We start from the raw sequence: 20,602 nt of genomic DNA, 5'->3' as shown, positions 1-20,602 counted from the left end.
ATCACTGAGTCACAGCTGGAATCACCAACTTGTAAAAATACCTGTGTGTAACACTTTGTAGGGATATGAAATGGAATGATCACACAGACTCAGCTGCTGGTTGAGCAGGTGGCAAACTTTGGTTTATGGCTAGAATATTGGAGAAGTGCTATTGGTCTACAAAGGAGACTGCTTGCAAATTACTCATGCAACTGGTTGTAGAATACTGCTCGTGTGTGTGGAACCCATACCAAATAGGACTAACAGGGTATATTGAACATATACACAGAAAGGCAACACGAATGATTCACTTAATCCATGGCAAGGAACTGAACTGAAACTCTTGAAGATAGACGTAAATTTATCCAAAGAAAGTCTACCAACAGAGTTTCAAGAAAGGCTTTAAATGATGACTCTAGGAATATACTACAATCCTCTACGTATTGCTAACATAGGGATGGTAAATGGAAATGCCGTATGGCTAGGGCTTCCCATTGGGTAGACCACTCTGAGGATAAGATTAGATTAATTGCTGCATGCACCGAGCCATTCAAACAATCTTTTCCATGTGTTCCATTCGTGACTGGAATGGGAAGAAATCCTAACAACTGGTACAATGGAACGTATCCCTGGCCTCTTGACACGTTAGTTGGTCAAGAGTCTTCCATTCTTCGATTTTATTCTCTGCTTGTAAAATGATACAGGCCAGTGAACAGGGTGAATGGTGCTCCCCACAATGGAAATAGATGTGTGTTGAACATTCATGTAATTCATGTACAACTGAAGTCCTCAATCCCTACAGATGGGGCTAGTGTTACAATGTGAAGTCATGTGCCTGAATCTCATGAATCTGTGGCACTGCATACAGTTTCACATCACATCAGTACACCATCACCTTGACCTCTCAGGCAAAAAACTATCTTCAAAGGCCAAGAGGATGGCCCCATTATCAACACTATTGACCTATGATTCCCAGTGGACATGAGAGACGAAATGCACACCCAGTCACTCAAAAATTGGTATGTATGTCGTCATCAGTCTGTAAAAGGAGATCATGGTGGACAATGATACCCTGTACCAACAGTGAGGCTGTCAAGAGGATGACAGTTACAAGAATGTAATCCAGTTTGTCACAGAACAACAGTGCCCGTGACTGAGCAGAGGATGCTGTTTTAATCAGAACTGAAACACGTTTTATCTGCCCAGATGCAACAGTACATATGAAGGAAAAAGTGCTCACATGCAAGAGGGAGGTCCTGCAACATTTGAATGTGAACACTGCCCGGACCTGGGGTGGAGGATCGCGATGAAGCAAGAGCATGATCTAGCTCCCTCATAGTAAAAGTGGCATTTTAGCACTCATGATTCTGAGAAGAGAAGGGTATCGCCTGAGCCTGCTCCAGTTGTTTCCGATGGAGGAAGGCAGGGTGATGGTGGGTGGAGTTCGAAATTTCCACAAAATAGCGACCCAAGGTGTAGGAGACAGTCCACTACGACATAATCTGCTACTGACAGGCCGGAAATTGGGGAATGGCAATTGCAAAGAACACGATGACACTGTGCACACAACTGTTTATAATGAATGCAGTCGGCCATCATAGGATGATGGTTAAAAACGCAGAGAAGACGTTTTCGCGCGTGAATTGCATCATGGCACACCTCAGTCCACCAAGGGACTGTGACATGGAAGGGTAACGAGCAAGTGTGAGGAATGGCACGTTCTGCAGTAATAACAATAATGTTTGTAAGATATTCTACCTGGACACCACAACTGGGAAAATGATGTTCATCAAAGATCACCATGGAAGAGTAAAGCCTCAAGTGGGCCTTAGAAAGCTGACATTTGGGTGTGCACATAGGTGGGGTAGGCGTCAGCAAACGGAGAGAACAAAGGGTATGGTCGCTGAATATATATATACAGAGAGAGAGAGAGAGAGAGAGAGAGAGAGAGAGAGAGAGAGAGAGAGAGAATGGACAACTCAAGATGATAGGCAAGCTGGATATTGCGGAGAAGAGGTCCAAATGGGAATAGGTGTGTGTGGAGTGTGAAAGTTAACGTGGGTGCTAAGGTGTTAAGGCAGAGGTGCTTAAGTCGATTGAGAAGGTAAACCAAGAGGGCACCTCCCTGACAGGTTCTGGGAGAGCCCCAAAGGGGATGGTGTGCATTAAAGTCACTGAGCAGCAGAAACAGGTGAGAGTGTTGCGCAATAAGCTGGAGGAAGTCTGCCTGGTGACATGGAATGTTGGAGGGATGTAAACAGTACAGAGGGAAAAGGTCAAGGGAGGAAAGAAAATGTGGACTGAAACAGCTCGAAGCTGGGTAGTAAAGGAGATAGATTGACTATGAACATCATCCCAGATGACCAGCATGACTCCCCCATGAGATGGAATGCTGTCCTTGGGGGGAAAGGTCAAAGTGGATTGGTAAGAAATGTGAGGGCTCAAAGCAGTCATGAAGACACAATTTTGTTTCTTGGAGGCAGAGAACATGCAGACGCTGCGATTCTAAGAGCAGCCATAAGTTCTATTTGTTGGATCGAGGACTACAAATGTACCACTGGAGAAGAGTCATGATGAGGAAAAGGGAGGAGGGAAAAACTGTAGGGGTGTCACCACAGAGGCTGCCGAGAGCCAGCCTTTGAAGACTCACTGCTACAGGAAGCAGAGGCTGGAGGGTCCTGCTCCATGAGATCTACAGAGGTGTTGGCACTTTCCTTCTGTCAGTCTGCAGAGTCCAGGGCAGAGAAATGGTTGGCAGTGCACACCGACGACATGGACATCGCCCAGGCAAGGGTATCACATGGCGACACCGTCGAAGAGGATCACAGAGTCAGTGGCGGAAACGACTGTTTGTCTTTGTTTGACTTCTTGGAGCCTTTCCAGTTGGCAGAGGAAGAGTCAGATGTTTGTCGGCTGGAGGGACGTAAGAAGTCGTGGGAGTATTCCTGCTGTCCAGTCTGCCTTGCCGGGCTGTGAGGCGAAAGTTTGGTGGCTTGTTGCACAGCTGGAGGAGGAGACAGGGATGCTACCATGGTGCTAGGTGATTTTGCAACTGCGGTGGTGAATTTCAGGTCACCTATCTGTGTGGCCATGTCCTTCATGGAGCAAGATGTAACAAGAACAGTACTGTAAATGCTAGATGGTAGAACGCAGGGTATGCGACTGGCAAACAACTTGCAAGTGACGGGGTAAGGCACTTTTTCCTTCACCTGGATCTCCTGGACAGCCTGCTCATCGAGATACATGGGGCAATTTCAAGAGGCACCGGCGTTGTCACTATTACAATTGATACAGCGGGGAGCAGGAGGCAGACAATCACCCACGTGAGCATCCCCACCACAGAATACACATTTGGCCGGGTGACAACAGGACATTTGAGTGTGGTTGTAACAATGACACTGTCAGCAGTACGTCGGCTTCAGAATGTATGGTCGGACTGTGATAACTTCATAACCTGCTTTGATATTCAATGGAAGAAAAAGAGTGCATGTGGCTACTAAGGAGGCATCTATCTCTTTTGTCACCTGATGGACTGCAATGACACCCTGATCAGAGAGATACATTTGGATTTCTGTCTCTGTCAGACCACTGAGCACCCTAGTGAGAATAACACCACAGGAAGAATTCAGCATGCGATGGGCCTTGACATGAACAGGATAGCTGTGAAGCAGTGAAGCGGCAATTAGCAGTTGTGCTTGAGAACCAGTAGTCTCCAAAAAGCAAAGTGCCATTGCATAAGTTAGAGCAGGATTTCACAAGGCCGACAATTGCATCAACACCTTTCTGAATAATAAATAGATTTACCGTAGCAAAGTACTGACCATCTTCAGTATGTGAAACCACCAGGAACCACGGTGCAACTGGTGCACTCCTTCGAACCGGAAAGGGGGGCGGGGGGGTCCTCAGAAGGCAGCACACTCAAGTTAGGTGATTCTTCACACCTCAGGTCATAAATACCAAACACCTGACAGGGAGAACAGTTGGCAATTTGGGAAGGTAGCGGCTCAGGCAATCACTTCTCTTTGGGCCTGGCCTGTACGAGGGGATACATGTGAACCCTACCTGTCAACCCGGAGCTGGGAATTACACAATTACCCAGGCACCTATTACATGGCAGACACATGGGCTGGTGTTCAGGAGTCCACAGGGAGGAAGAAGAAAAGAGGAACCTCAAACATTGAAGTGGGGAAGGATTGAAGAAGGGGAATGAAGAAAGAAAAAAGGAACAAAACACAGTGGAGAGAATGTTTTGATACTTGGTTACTGAAAATGCAGAACACATTTCCAAAAACATCCCATACTTGTTGCCCATGGGAGGGGAAGAAGGACAGCAAGAGGATAGACATGCAGCATGGAAGAGAAAAGATGCTGCAAAGGCTGCGGCCTTGTGGCAGCCAAGCATGATCCTGCCAAAACGTGGCGTGCCCCCTGGGGAAGGGGTGGAGGGAAAAGGGGTATGTATGTATGTGTGTGTGTGTGTGTGTGTGTGTGTGTGTGTGTGTGTGGAAGATGGAGTTGATTGCTTAAGTAAAGCCCATAAATTACATCTGTCTCTATGAGAACTTAAAGTATTGTGATTTTATGTGCAATTTTAAACTCTGCAACAGTTGCAATGCAGTTTCTGCAGCATCAGTGTAGGGAATGCCTTACACCGATTTAATAGTTTACAAGTCCAGAGTATTAATCTAGATCCACCAATAAACATTTCAGAGTTAATCTGCAGAGCAATATATCACCAAATTTTTCACAAGAGTTGCATACTGCTAACAGAGTATACTCTCTGGCTGGAGTCACATGTGGGATTTCAAACAACACTACAGAAGCTCTGATGACAGATGGCAGGAATGTTTTGAATTCATTGATTAAAGGCACGCACGCACACGTGTAAACCATGTTCCCATAAAGGGTTGTTATAATTAAGCTTTCACCACTTGAGCCAATGCAAACAATACTATTTACCGTATGGGTACCCAACTTCATAGGAATGATGATGTTCAGACTGTGTACTGGAGGATTTGCATTGTTAGTTGGGTTAGTGTCATGACTTGTCATTAGGTGCTGGTATTGGTACGGCTATGTAAGGTTGAAACACAAGCATCGGTGAGCATTACAGTTGCAGAAAGTCAATCTAGGTCTGGACAAGGTGAGCTGAGTTTTACTCATGAAGCTGATGTATCATAACAACAGCATGAGTGCTGCTGCTCTTTGCAAGTATCAACACATTCAAGGAATACAGAGAGGTCCTCTTTCCACACCGTTGTTTAAGAACATGATTCGGGAATTTTAATTAACTGGCAGTTTGGGAAATGCTCCTGTGAGTGGCCGACAACCAAATGCACCACAAATTGTGGAATAGTTACTGTCGTCATAGCTGAGAATGCTGGACACAAAGTGTTATCTTCAAGTAGTGCACGAGCTCTGTCACAACAGCAGAACACGCCGTAGTCCACTTTGAAAAGTGCTGTGAACAATTGCGAAATGGTGTCCGTGCGAAGTTACATGCTGAGATGGTTGTCACATTGAGCAGTTTGTAACCTGGATCAAAAACATGTCACACAATTAACAAATGTAACCTTCCCATGTGGAAATTAAAATGTGTTCCTCTCAATGGGTTATTCATTATTTCTCTTCGGTGTGTCTTTACAGATGTTTCCACAAAGTTTCGTTGTCCTATAATCACTCATTTTTCATGGGGCCCCTCTCAACTAGCAAAAGTTTAATTATAATCATCTGTATTTTCTACTTAGAAAGCAGAACATTTACCAGAATATCGATTTTAAAGAGATGAAGCATACGAATTAGATCCTTCAGTATTTGGCTTCTAACTTTTTGTTCCATGCAACTGCTGCATTGCTACTGTCTCTGCATACTAAGCTGATCCACTAATACTGTTCATGTGAGTTTTCACTTTTAACACAGGGCAAATGTGTTGCCAGCCTGGTGCAAAAAAACACACTTGGCAAAACGAGCAGTGAAGCAAGAAAATGGAGCCTGAGAGCTATGTTTGATTTCTACCGTTAACCAATACGAAAAGTCAATCACAACATTAAGTACTAACTAGTTTGCATCAATGAATAATAATGACACAACAGCAACAAAACTTTATAACATCTGTTTGTACTAATATATTCTGAACTATTTCACACTTTTGAAGAGCATTCTCGTTGCTGCCATTGACTGAACAAGAAGCAAAGGAGAGAAAGAATCACTACGGATCATAACCTTTTCCATTGTTTACTTGAGAATATTGTGTTATGCTGTTAATGAAATGTCTTGAACAATAGTTTACATCTGAGCTACAATTGAAAATCACTCATTGGTTATTGGAAGACTGGTCTGCAGCACTCAACCTACTAGCACCCTCTTTCTAAAGAAATATCTGTGTGTGTGTGTGTGTGTGTGTGTGTGTGGTGATGATACAATTAGGTTTGAAATGGCTATTACATTCATCTAAAATACAGTTTTGACATAATATGTTGTAGATACACACAAAAGCATGAACTCACCCTGCTGTTCCTAATGTCCCACTTGGTGTTGTTTCACGATCTCTGAACAACAGTGGTTGGGTCAGGGAGTACTCCACATCATTTTCACCTGTAATTTATAATTATTCAGTGAATCTTAATTGACAAGCAAAGTGCAGCAGTCAGTTTTAATGCAGTTTGCTAACATGTTATGATAAAGGGAACATATTAGCTGTCTTTTTAAAGAACTTCTGCTTGCTTGGACACACGTGTACAACGTATAACTGATATATTCACACAAAGCTTAGCAAATGACACAGGCCACTTCTGGAGATTGAGTGATTGTCACTATTGTTACACAATGGCATCTGATCTTTAATCTTTATATTGGAAGACATGATTAAAGTCAAACCTTCCAAATCAGTGAAAAGATCCTGTAGACACAACACATCTGAAAGCTTCAGTCGAGCTATCGCCAATGGATTTAGTGCTTTGGAGACTTGACAAATGAACAAATTCAGATGCTGTCTAACACTACATGGCATAAGATGCCAAGGCACGAAAGGGAAGTATTAAGAAAATGTGGAAGGTCTTATAGCTGGGTAGCAGTCCACAGGAGAGGAGTGTCAGAACTGGTACAGGACTCTTAAGCAGATGATTACCATGTAACCAGTGCAGAGCTCAATGATGTCACCTGTGATTTAAGCTCCCCGGGGTAAGGATCCTGTGAGAGAAAATAATGTACTATTAGTAGAGATTGTGAGCAGCAAGTTGGAGCACAACCTGAAATTACATAACTGAGGATGACATCACACACACTGCTTAGAATGCTCCTCATATTAGTGTGAAGATTATGTCTCGCTTCAAGCATTATGATACTCCTCAGATGAAAAAGTTGTGGAACATGTTAATTCAGAGTTTCAAAAAATTGCTCAGAAGCAACTGGCATTCACACATTGGCATGGCTGATGCATCGTCCCTCATTCTATCAAGGTTACACCCACAGCTTACTACCAAAAGTATTCAGTCTGAACAAAGCATCCATCCTATCCCACTGATTTCCAATATGTTCCAAGGTTTTTTTGTAGGGTGATAAATATAAGGTTGAAACAATTACATCTACATCCATACTCTGCAAGCCACCTGACAGTGTGTGGTGGAGGGTATCTTGAGTACCTCTATCGGTTCTCCCTTCTATTCCAGTCTCGTATTGTTCGTGGAAAGGAGGATTGTCGGTATGCCTCTGTGAGGGCTCTAATCTCTCTGAATTTATCCCCATGGTCTCTTCGCGAGATATAGGAAGCAATATACTGCTTGATTCCTCGGTGAAGGTATGTTCTCGAAACTTAAACAAAAGCCCGTACCGAGCGTCTCTCTTGCAGAGTCTTCTGCTGGAGTTTATCCATCATCTCTGTAACACTTTCGCGATTACTAAATGATCCTGTAACGAAATGTGCTGCTCTCTGTTGGATCTTCTCTATCTCTTCTATCAACCCTATCTGGTACGGATCCCACACCGGTGAGCAGTATTCAAGCAGTGTGCAAACAAGTGTACTGTACCTTACTTCCTTTGTTTTCGGATTGCATTTCCTTAGGATTCTTCCAATGAATCTCAGTCTGGCATCTGATTTACCGACGATTAATTTTATATGGTCATTCCATTTTAAATCACTCCTAATGCTTACTCCCAGATAATTTAACGAATTAACTGCTTCAAGTTGCTGACCTGCTATATTGCAGCTAAATGATACAGGTTCTTTCGTTCTATGCATTTGCAGCACATTACACTTGTCTACATTGAGATTCAGTTGCCATCCCCTGCACAATGCATCAATTCGTTGCAGATCCTCCTGCATTTCAATACAATTTTCCATTGTTACAACTTCTTGATTACTACAGCATCATCTGCAAAAAGCCTCAGTGAACTTCCAATGTTATCCACAAGGTCATTTATACATATTGTGAATAGCAACGGTCCTAGAACACTCCCCTGCGGCACACCTGAAATCACTCTTACTTCGGAAGACTTCTCTCCATTGAGAATGACATGCTCCATTCTGTTATCAAGGAACTCCTCAATCAAATCACACAATTGGTCTGATAGTCCATATGCTCTTACTTTGTTCATTAAACGATTGTGAGGAACTGTATCAAATGCCTTGCGGAAGTCAAGAAACACGGCATCTACCTGGGAACCTGTGCCTATGGCCCTCTGAGTCTCGTGGACGAATAGCGCGAACTGGGTTTCACACGATCATCTTTTTCTAAACCCATGCCGATTCCTACAGAGTAGATTTCTAGTCTCCAGAAAAGTCATTAAACTCGAACACAATACGTGTTTCAAAATTCTACAACTGATCGACATGAGAGATATAGGTCTATAGTTCTGCACGTCTGTTCGACATCCCTTCTTGAAAACGGGGATGACCTGTACCCTTTTCCAATCTTTTGGAATGCTACGCTCTTCTAGAGACCTACAGTACACTGCTGCAACTGTTTCAAATAGTTTGGGTCTGTTTGTCACCAGAAGGTCTAATATGTTCTCGCCATGAGTCGGTTCTCTGTTTAACTGCTCAAGGTTTATTTCAGATAATGCACTAAAAAAAATTTCACTGGATTCTTTGTCCCTGCAACCCGTTATAAACATTTGAGTCTCCCAGTCTATATTTGGTAAATTAAAATCTTCACCCAGAACTATAACATGGTTGGGAAATCTACGCAAAATATTTTCCAAATTTTCCTTCAGATGCTCTGCCACAACAGCTGCTGAGCCAGAGGGCCTATAGCAACGTCTAATTACCATGTTTGAGCCTGCTTTAACCATGCCCTTCACCCAAATTATTTCACATATCGGATCTCCGTCAATTTCCTTCGATACTATTGCACTTCTTATCACTATAAACACGCCTCCCCCTTCATTGTCCAGCCTGTCTCTGCGGTACACATTCCAATCTGAGTTTAGAATTTCATTACTGTTTACATCTGGTTTCAGCCCTTTCCGTCCCTAGTACTATGTGGGCATTGTGACCGTTTATTAATAGCAAACTAAGACACAGTATCTTGGACGAAGTCATGGACGTGAAGAATATTAATGTTGTATCTTGCACTCAAAAACAAGAAGCCTTATTAATAAAAAGGATAAATATTATCCATACAGGAAAATGACTAGTCAGGTGATACTTTAGCAGTAGTATTGTGCTTATTAGGAAATAATATGAAAATAATTTAAACTGAAGAAATACAGCTACATGGATCCAAGTTAAAATTGTATCTCCGTAGAACTAATAACACACACGCACGCGCGCACACACACACACACACACACACACACACACACAAATGGGATTTAGTACTGGGCCTTTCAGGTTGATGAATATTCTGTTAAACATCTCCATGCCACAAGGGAACACAAACAACAACAGTACCAACAGTTTAAAAGGCCACTGGAAGGATATATCTTAAGATTCGCAAAGCAGCTAGGGACAATTTTGGTAAGTACCGCAGTAAAATTACCTGTACGATAGGGTGCGCATAATGCAACAGCTGCTGAAAATTTATTTTTTGAACCGATTACCTACAGTGATTTACATGTAGAAGTGATAGTCATTGGTTACTATGACCAGGATGGCCAGATAAACAATAAAATACGGTAAGCACATAAGTTCAAATCATAAAACAGTGTTGCACACACAATTATAAACAATGGCTCGCTCACAGTGAAGATAGAAAACGTAATGTTTTCACCTAAAAGACGTGTGCAAAATGAATAAATCAAGGGCAAAAGATGGATGATTCCTAGGATTAATATATATTGTCCTAATAAGGAAGATATACCTACTCTAGTGGACAAACTGCATCAAGAAGTGAAACTCCAGAAGAACTAGTGTTGTTTTAATGTCCAGCAACTCTCTCTCTCTCTCTCTCTCTCTCTCTCTCTCTCTCTCTCTCTCATATATATGATGTGACTTACCATACGAAAGCGCTGGCAGGTCGATAGAAACACAAACAGACACATACATACAAACAAAATTCAAGCTTTCGCAACAAACTGTTGCCTCATCAGGAAAGAGGGAAGGAGAGGGAAAGACGAAAGGAAGTGGGTTTTAAGGGAGAGGGTAAGGAGTCATTCCAATCCCGGGAGCGGAAAGACTTACCTTAGGGGGAAAAAAGGATGGGTATACACTCGCGCACACACACACATATCCATCCACACATATACAGACACAAGCAGACATATTTAAAGACAAAGAGTTTGGGCAGAGGTGTCAGTCGAGGCGGAAGTGCAGAGGCAAAGATTATGTTGAATGACAGGTGAGGTGTGAGTGGCGGCAACTTGAAATTAGCGGAGATTGAAGCCTGGTGGGTAACGGGAAGAGAGGATATATTGAAGAGCAAGTTCCCATCTCCGGAGTTCGGATAGGTTGGTGTTGGTGGGAAGTATCCAGATAACACGGACGGTGTAACACTGTGCCAAGATGTGCTAGCCGTGCACCTAGGCATGTTTAGCCACAGGGTGATCCTCATTACCAACAAACACTGTCTGCCTGTGTCCATTCATGCGAATGGACAGTTTGTTACTGGTCATTCCCACATAGAATGCATCACAGTGTAGGCAGGTCAGCTGGTAAATCACGTGGGTGCTTTCACATGTGGCTCTGCCTTTGATCGTGTACACCTTCCGGGTTACAGGACTGGAGTAGGTGGTGGCTGGAGGGTGCATGGGACAGGTTTTACACCGGGGGCGGTTACAAGGATAGGAGCCAGAGGGTAGGGAAGGTGGTTTGGGGATTTCATAGGGATGAACTAACAGGTTACGAAGGTTAGGTGGACGGCGGAAAGACACTCTTGGTGGAGTGGGGAGGATTTCATGAGGGATGGATCTCATTTCAGGGCAGGATTTCAGGAAGTCGTATCCCTGCTGGAGAGCCACATTCAGAGTCTGGTCCAGTCCCGGAAAGTATCCTGTCACAAGTGGGGCACTTTTGTGGTTCTTCTGTGGGGGATTCTGGGTTTGAGGGGTGAGGAAGTGGCTCTGGTTATTTGCTTCTGTACCAGGTCGGTAGGGTAGTTGCGGGATGCGAAAGCTGTTGTCAGGTTGTTGGTGTAATGGTTCAGGGATTCCGGACTGGAGCAGATTCGTTTGCCACAAAGACCTAGGCTGTAGGGAATGGACCGTTTGATGTGGAATGGGTGGCAGCTGTCATAATGGAGGTACTGTTGCTTGTTGGTGGGTTTGATGTGGACGGACGTGTGAAGCTGGCCATTGGACAGGTGGAGGTCAACGTCAAGGAAAGTGGCATGGGATTTGGAGTAGGACCAGGTGAATCTGATGGAACCAAAGGAGTTGAGGTTGGAGAGGAAATTCTGGAGTTCTTCTTCACTGTGAGTCCAGATCATGAAGATGTCATCAATAAATCTGTACCAAACTTTGGGTTGGCAGGCCTGGGTAACCAAGAAGGCTTCCTCTAAGCGACCCATGAATAGGTTGGCATACGAGGGGGCCATCCTGGTACCCATGGCTGTTCCCTTTAATTGTTGGTATGTCTGGCCTTCAAAAGTGAAGAAGTTGTGGGTCAGGATGAAGCTGGCTAAGGTAATGAGGAAAGAGGTTTTAGGTAGGGTGGCAGGTGATCGGCGTGAAAGGTAATGCTCCATCGCAGCGAGGCCCTGGACGTGCGGAATATTTGTGTATAAGGAAGTGGCATCAATGGTTACAAGGATGGTTTCCGGGGGTAACACATTGGGTAAGGATTCCAGGCGTTCGAGAAAATGGTTGGTGTCTTTCATGAAGGATGGGAGACTGCATGTAATGGATTCAAGGTGTTGATCTACGTAGGCAGAGATACGTTCTGTGGGGGCTTGGTAACCAGCTACAATGGGGCGGCCGGGATGATTGGGTTTGTGGATTTTAGGAAGAAGGTAGAAGGTAGGGGTGCGGGGTGTCGGTGGGGTCAGGAGGTTGATGGAGTCAGGTGAAAGGTTTTGTAGGGGGCCTAAGGTTATGAGGATTGCTTCAAGCTCCGCCTGGACATCGGGAATGGGATTACCTTGGCAAACTTTGTATATGGTGTTGTCTGAAAGCTGACACAGTCCCTCAGCCACATACTCCCGACATTCAAGTGCCACGGTCGTGGAACCCTTGTCTGCCGGAAGAATGACGATGGATCGGTCAGCCTTCAGATCACGGATAGCCTGGGCTTCAGCAGTTGTGATGTTGGGAGTAGGATTAAGGTATTTTAAGAAGGATTGAGATGCAAGGCTGGAAATCAGAAATTCCTGGAAGGTTTGGAGAGGGTGATTTTGAGGAAGAGGAGGTGGGTCCCGCTGCGACGGAGGACGGAACTGTTCCAGGCAGGGTTCAATTTGGATGGTGTCTTGGGGAGTTGGATCATTAGGAGTTGGATCATTGAACCCTGCCTGGAACAGTTCTCTGCCTACGTAGATCAACACCTTGAACCCATTACATGCAGTCTCCCATACTTCATGAAAGACACCAACCACTTTCTCGAATGCCTGGAATCCTTACCCAATGTGTTACCCCCGGAAACCATCCTTGTAACCATTGATGCCACTTCCTTACACACAAATATTCAGCACGTCCAGGGCCTCGCTGCGATGGAGCATTACCTTTCACGCCGATCACCTGCCACCCTACCTAAAACCTCTTTCCTCATCACCTTAGCCAGCTTCATCCTGACCCACAACTTCTTCACTTTTGAAGGCCAGACATATCAACAATTAAAGGGAACAGCCATGGGTACCAGGATGGCCCCCTCGTACGCCAACCTATTCATGGGTCGCTCAGAGGAAGCCTTCTTGGTTACCCAGGCCTGCCAACCCAAAGTTTGGTACCGATTTATTGATGACATCTTCATGATCTGGACTCACAGTGAGGAAGAACTCCAGAATTTCCTCTCCAACCTCAACTCCTTTGGTTCCATCAGATTCACCTGGTCCTACTCCAAATCCCATGCCACTTTCCTTGACGTTGACCTCCACCTGTCCAATGGCCAGCTTCACACGTCCGTCCACATCAAACCCACCAACAAGCAACAGTACCTCCATTATGACAGCTGCCACCCATTCCACATCAAACGGTCTCTTCCCTACAGCCTAGGTCTTTGTGGCAAATGAATCTGCTCCAGCCCGGAATCCCTGAACCATTACACCAACAACCTGACAACAGCTTTCGCATCCCGCAACTACCCTTCCGACCTGGTACAGAAGCAAATAACCAAAGCCACTTCCTCATCCCCTCAAACCCAGAATCCCCCACAGAAGAACCACAAAAGTGCCCCACTTGTGACAGGATACTTTCCGGGACTGGACCAGACTCTGAATGTGGCTCTCCAGCAGGGATACGACTTCCTCAAATCCTGCCCTGAAATGAGATCCATCCTTCATGAAATCCTCCCCACTCCACCAAGAGTGTCTTTCCGCCGTCCACCTAACCTTCGTAATCTGTTAGTTCATCCCTATGAAATCCCCAAACCACCTTCCCTACCCTCTGGCTCCTATCCTTGTAACCGCCCCCGGTGTAAAACCTGTCCCATGCACCCTCCTACCACCACCTACTCCAGTCCTGTAACCTGGAAGGTGTACACGATCAAAGGCAGAGCCACATGTGAAAGCACCCACGTGATTTACCAACTGACCTGCCTACACTGTAATGCATTCTATGTGGGAATGACCAGCAACAAACTGTCCATTCGCATTAATATATATATATATATATATATATATAGTTATAATAGAGGGAAACATTCCACGTAGGAAAAATATATCTAAAAACAAAGATGATGTGACCTACCAAATGAAAGTGCTGGCAGGTCGACAGACACACAAACAAACACAAACATACACACAAAATTCAAGCTTTCGCAACAAACTGTTGCCTCATCAGGAAAGAGGGAAGGAGAGGGAAAGACGAAAGGATGTGGGTTTTAAGGGAGAGGGTAAGGAGTCATTCCAATCCCGGGAGCGGAAAGACTTACCTTAGGGGGAAAAAAGGACGGGCATACACTCGCACACACACACACATCCATCCACACATATACAGACACAAGCAGACGTGTGTATATATATATATATATAAAGCTGAACATGTAAAGCCAAAATAATCTGAAACGTTATTTAATATGCAACAACAAACAAAAATAGCAATGCAAATGAAACGAGATCCCAGAAAGTAGCTGTGGAAAAAAATTACAATAAATTGTAGTCAATCATAATGTAGTAATTCTGTTGGCTAAAATGGTATTTCTAACAGAATATTAAAATCTTGTGCTAATTTGGTAGGATTACCCTTAAAGTTATTTTTTCAGTGAATAAAACTGTAAATAAGCAAACCATGTATAACTATACACTGATTTCATTCCTTCCTCACTTTTGAAAACTGTTTAAGAAATCAGCCTATGACAGAACCTTGATACATCTTTCTGAGTAGAATTAATTAATTGCCTCTCAGTTTGGCTTTTATAAAGTATTCTCCACGGGGAACATTGAACAAAACTTAATAATGAAGTCTTGTAGGTTTTTTTTTTTTTTTTTTTTTTTTTTTTTTTTTTTTTTTTTTTTTAAAATCTTGCTGTGTCATTCTGCAAACACTGTCAAAGCATATGATTCTGCGAATCATAAAATTCTATTTGGCAAATTAAAACAGTATTGCATTAATGTCACCTCTCTTGTATAGACAGAGCCTTACCTTCATAACAAAAGGCAAAGGGCCACATTAATGCACTGGTTCACTGGAATGAAATTAATCGCAAAATGGGGGAACGTAACATATGGGGTCCAACTAGAGTTGGCTCAGGGTCTACTCTCGTTTTTATCATACATAAATCATATCCCAATGACTTTAGAGGATGGTGATTCAGGTATACTAATTAAGAGTTCAAACACAACCTTACCAAACACATGTAAAATAAGAGTTGAATATGTTTACAACTGGTTTCCAGAAAATAGTTTAAATCTTAATCTAACAAACACTCATATTATATGAATGGATAACAAGCAATAATTGGCTTTAATGGTTGTACACTAAATGAAAGACACTGTCTAATTTCCCCTGAATCCAGCTGGAGAACAAAATGTAGTCAACACATACAAAAACTAATGAAGCAGCTCAGCTCAGTAGATTTCAATCACAGAAGCATCTACACTTACACGACAACTCATTAATTCACATTTGAGTGCATGGCAGAACATTCATAAAACCAGTTTGTGACAATTTTTCAATCATTCCACTCTCAAATAGCAGATACAAAAAACAAACATCTAAATATTTACATATTACCTGATCCTGGGAAAAAAAAGAAACTGAAATACATTAAACATTCCGAAATACTATTGCAAATCTGCAAATCAGTGTCAATGATAGGACCTTATAATTCAGTACATTTCTTGGATTTCCTCCTTCGCTTATTGGTGTGATGTGACTTTTGAGTCTTTAGATACAGTTCAACAACATTTAGCAGACAGCATTAGAGATTAGATAATTACTTGAAATGCAAATTCATTATTGCAAAAATTAAGATCGTTTTGAAAAAGAAAGTGTGTTGGATGGGTTACTCCTCATAGCTTAGTAATACAGCCAGTATGACTTCCATATTTAATAATTTTTTGCTGTAAACAGGCTAAACTCGGTTATAAAAGCAGACCATATTCATGGCTGGAAATCTTCACTGCCCTTTTTTTCACAGAACAGGAAAGCAATTTATTTGAATTCCAATATCTATCCTGTGGTCAACAACATTCAGAACCTAATGATTAGTCATTTATCTTAGGGAGCCATCACTGTCTTATTGCAAATATTCAAACAGGGTAAAGGGGTGAGGTGATTAGAGACTGGACAACACATACAGTTACTCCATTACTCAGGCCCAATAAAGATCCTTTAATTGCTGCCAGTACATATCTGCAGGATGTGAAATGTGTAACACTGCTGATGGACACATATAAAAGTAAAAAGCTTCAGAAAGGTAAAGGAACAATAGATAATTTAACTCTTGCTGTCTACTGGTACACACAACAGTTTTGAATAAAAAATTAACTTTAACTACTGCATTTTTGGATATGCATAAAGCTTATAATAAGTTGCTAATAAACATAGTTTCTCAAAAATCTGGCATGCCAGTAATGAATATGCAAACAATCTGTTCTTTCATAAGCAAAAAAATTAAATTAGTGAAGAGTCAGAGATAAAATCAATGATCAGAGATTACTTATATGGTGATGACATTGTTCGTATTTCTAATAGAAGAACAAGCGTCAAATGGCAGAAGACAATGGTATGGCAATTAAATGCACCAATGAATGGCTCTCTCCCAATGGAAATGTCGTGTGGCTAGGGCCTCCCGTCGGGAAGACCATTCGCTTGGTGCAAGTCTTTCGAGTCGATGGCACTTCGGTGACTTGTGTGTCGACGGGAATGAAATGACGATGGTAAGGACAACACAACACCCGGTCCCTGAGCAGAGAAAATCTCCGACCCAGCCGGGAATCAAACTCGGTCTGTTAGGTATGATATTACGTTGCGCTGAACACTCAACTACCAGGGGCGGACTCTCTCACAATGGATTAAGAACAATATCTGAAAGAATTAATAGCAGTAGCATCAATTACAGAGCAGCAAGTATGATCTTAACTTCAAAAACTCTTCCAATAAAATAACATACTAAATTTCTTGTGGTGATTTATTTTTACTCCCACTTAACACAAGACTGCTCACATAAACATCCTATGAGAAAGATGTAAATATATTTAGAGCAGTATGTAGTGTGCTGTGGGATATTCCTCCTAGAGGAAGTATGAGCTTTGTCGCTACTCACCCATTGACTGTGAGTGGCGTGTCGTGCTAGCGCTAGGCACACTCTGCATGTGAAACAAGGACTAGAGAGCTCTGGGTGTTATACTGAACCCCCTAACCAACAAGTTCGAGGTGCTGTCTTTCAATGACACAAAAAATTTACCAGTGGCATTCACACCACTTGTTGGGAAACTGGCAGCGGAAATTGAGAAGACCAGTCTTGCAGACGAAGTTTCAACGAAGTTCAAAATTTGCAGGATTGTCCCCAGAACTGATTGTGACCCACTGGTTCCGAGTCGAGTAGAAGGAGTGAACCAGAGACTTTGAACGTTCTGCAGCAAACTAGGTTGAGACTTGCAGCATAGGGTTGAGAACTGTAGGGTGAGAGGTGCACTGTACATAAGAGGCTGTTACTCAGGCAAAATATTTGCAACAAAAGGCCAGAGCTTGGGGGGGGGGGGGGGGGGGAATTACTGTGGAGCTCACCTTATACTAGGTGGAGAAAGCTCATTGAGACTTGATATATTTGGTGACAATTTAAATGTATATCAAAACGATAGGCTAACAGTAATTAGAAATGGAGAATTTGTTGCAGTAGACAAGAAAATGAAATCCACCAAGATACAAATTGAAACTCCATGCAAGATTATTTGGCCAAGGTTCCGTAGTAAAGGTGGGCATAAACTTATAATTCAATCCTTCTATCGACCACCAGACTTACTTTCAGATGCAACAGAAAACTTTACACTTTAGTATATAAGTTCCCGAATAACACTGTCATCACTGTACGAGACTCTCCTCATCCAACAATCCATTGGGAAAATTATAGTTTTGTAAGTGGTAGGTGCGACAAAAAGACATCCTGCAAAACCTTACTAAATGCATTCTCTGAGAACCTAAAACCAAAAGTTCTCCACAAAGAAACTCGTGTCGCTGACCATGAAAAATTTGCTGAAACAATGATTACCATCAAGGACTAACACAGCAGAATGATATCTAAGGTAAATCACATAACACAAAGAAATTATGGTCATATGTAAATGCTGTTTGTGATACCAAGATTAGTGTGCAGACACTTGTGGAGAAGACGAGACTGAAAATGAGGATAGATAAGCAAAACCATGAACAACGAACTCTGTTTTCAAATATTCCTTTACAAATAAAAATCCAGGGGTATTACCAGAATTTAATCCTCGCACCACTGCAAAAGTGAGTGAATAGATATTAGTGTCAGTTTTATTGGGAAACGGCTGAAGTTGCTAAAATTGAACGCAGCTACAGAGCTCAATGTAATCTCTATTAGGTTTAATACAAATTTACTTCTGAGTTAGTCTCTCTTATAATCTACCATGCATATCTCAAACAAAAATTCGTGTCCAGTTGTTGGAAGAAAGCACAGGTCACATCTGTCCACAAAAAGGATAGTGAAGATCATCCATAAAAATACCATCCAACATCCTTGACATCCATATGTTGTGGACTCTTTGAACATATTCTGAGCTCAAACATAATAAGATACCTCTAACAGAATGGCCTCCTATACACCAACCAGCATGAATTCTGAAGGCGTTAATCATGTGAAAACAACTCTCATTTTTCTCATATGATTTCCAGAAAGCCATGGATCAAGCTAGTCAATAGACACAGTATTTATCAATTTCTGAAAAGCATTTGCCTTGGTACCACATCTACACTTACTATCAAAAGTACAACTGTATGGGGTATCAAGTGAAATTTGTGACTGAACTGAAGATTTTTTGGTATGGAGAAGATAGCACGTTATCTTGGCTGGAGGGTCATCACCAGATGCATAAATAACTTCGAGTGTGTCCCACAGAAGTGTGTTGGTATCTATACTGTTCATGTTATATATTAATGACCTTGCAGACAATTATAATAGCTAATTCGGGCTTTTCACAGATGATGCAGTTACCTACAATGAAGTACTGTCTGGAGGGATGGGGGGCAGGGGGAGGAGGGGGAAGGAGAAGAAAAAGAAAGCTGCACAAATATTCAGTCGCATCTTGATAGGATTTCAAAGTGGTGCAAAGATTAGCCACTTGATTTAACTGTTCAAAAATGTAAACTTTCGTGCTTCACAAAACAAAACAAAAGTAGTATCATATGACTACAGTATCAACAAGTCTCAGCTGGAATCAGTCAACTTACCGAAATACCTGGGCGTAACATTTTGTAGGGATATGAAATGAAATGATCATACAGAGTCAGTTGTGGATAAATGGATGGCAGACTTCAGTTTATTGGTAGAATACTAAAGCAATGTAGTCAGTTTACACAGGAGATTATTAACTAATTACTTTTGGAACCTATCCTAGAATATTACCCAACTGTTTGGGAATTGTACCAAATAGGACTTTCAGGGGATCTTGAATGTCTACAGAGAAATACAGCATGAATTATCACAGGTTTGCTTGACACAAGGGTAAGTGATACGGAGACGCTTAACTGACAGACATACGAAGATACATGCAAACTATCCTGAGAAAGCCTACTTACAAACTTTCAAGAACTGGCTTTAAATGACTACTCTAGCAGCATACTACAACCCCCTAAGTATCACTCCTGTAGGGATTATGAGGATAAAATTACATTAATTATAGCAAGTTATTCCTCCTATAGGCCATGAGTAAATGAAACAGGAAGAAGCCCTAATAACTGATACAATGGGAAATGCCATCTGCCATGCACTTCACAGTAGTTTGCAGTGTATGGATAAGATTTAGAAAATAATGTAAAATAAATTACTGAAAAATTATGACCATAGTGTTTATGATGTGATATAATGTGTTTGGATCAGTGGTTACGAGACAGACTGTGAATTCAAAGGTCTGCGTAAAGATCCCCAGACATTCCAATTATTTTTGTCTCTTACTTATTACTTTTTGCTTCTGGTAATGATTGTTAATGTGAAACAGATCACAATGTACCAATATTCAAAGTTCACATTAATCAGTAGGTCCCCATACACCTGGCAGGAAAAGCTGGTTCATAGGTCTGAGGAGAGCTATGGCATACCACCTCCAACAGAACCATGCCAAATAAAGTAATGTGGTGTTCAAACCAACTTTCAGACTGATGACAACTTTACTTTTATGATACATTGGCAATGATAATTCCTTTACTATTACAGAACTTGAATCTAAATACTCACAGCTATTACATGACCATCTTCCAGACCTTAATGAGTCTTGTTATTCTTAATGTGCATTTTCTGTAATTGTGTACTTCGAAGATGGCTGAATGGTGAAGAGACCAAAAATGAATAAAGAACCAACCAACAAAACATCAACAGGTGTTTGTATGTATAAATGTAACTACTCTCTTTGAAAAA

General features: G+C 42.2%; 1 protein-coding gene across 1 annotated transcript in view; it reads right to left on the bottom strand.

Moving 5' to 3' along the window:
- The window catches only part of LOC124613751 (E3 ubiquitin-protein ligase TRIM37-like), a 297,453-nt gene that overhangs the window by 115,390 nt on the left and 161,461 nt on the right, over nucleotides 1-20,602 (bottom strand). Inside the window, exon 11 of the mRNA XM_047142470.1 lies at nucleotides 6,486-6,573. Coding sequence (XP_046998426.1) covers nucleotides 6,486-6,573 — 88 coding nt within the window. The remainder of the gene's footprint in view (nucleotides 1-6,485; nucleotides 6,574-20,602) is intronic.

This window comes from Schistocerca americana, chromosome 1, assembly GCF_021461395.2.
Source record: "Schistocerca americana isolate TAMUIC-IGC-003095 chromosome 1, iqSchAmer2.1, whole genome shotgun sequence".
Classification (NCBI taxonomy): Eukaryota; Metazoa; Arthropoda; class Insecta; order Orthoptera; family Acrididae; genus Schistocerca; species Schistocerca americana.
This window is presented reverse-complemented; position numbering and strand designations above follow the sequence as displayed.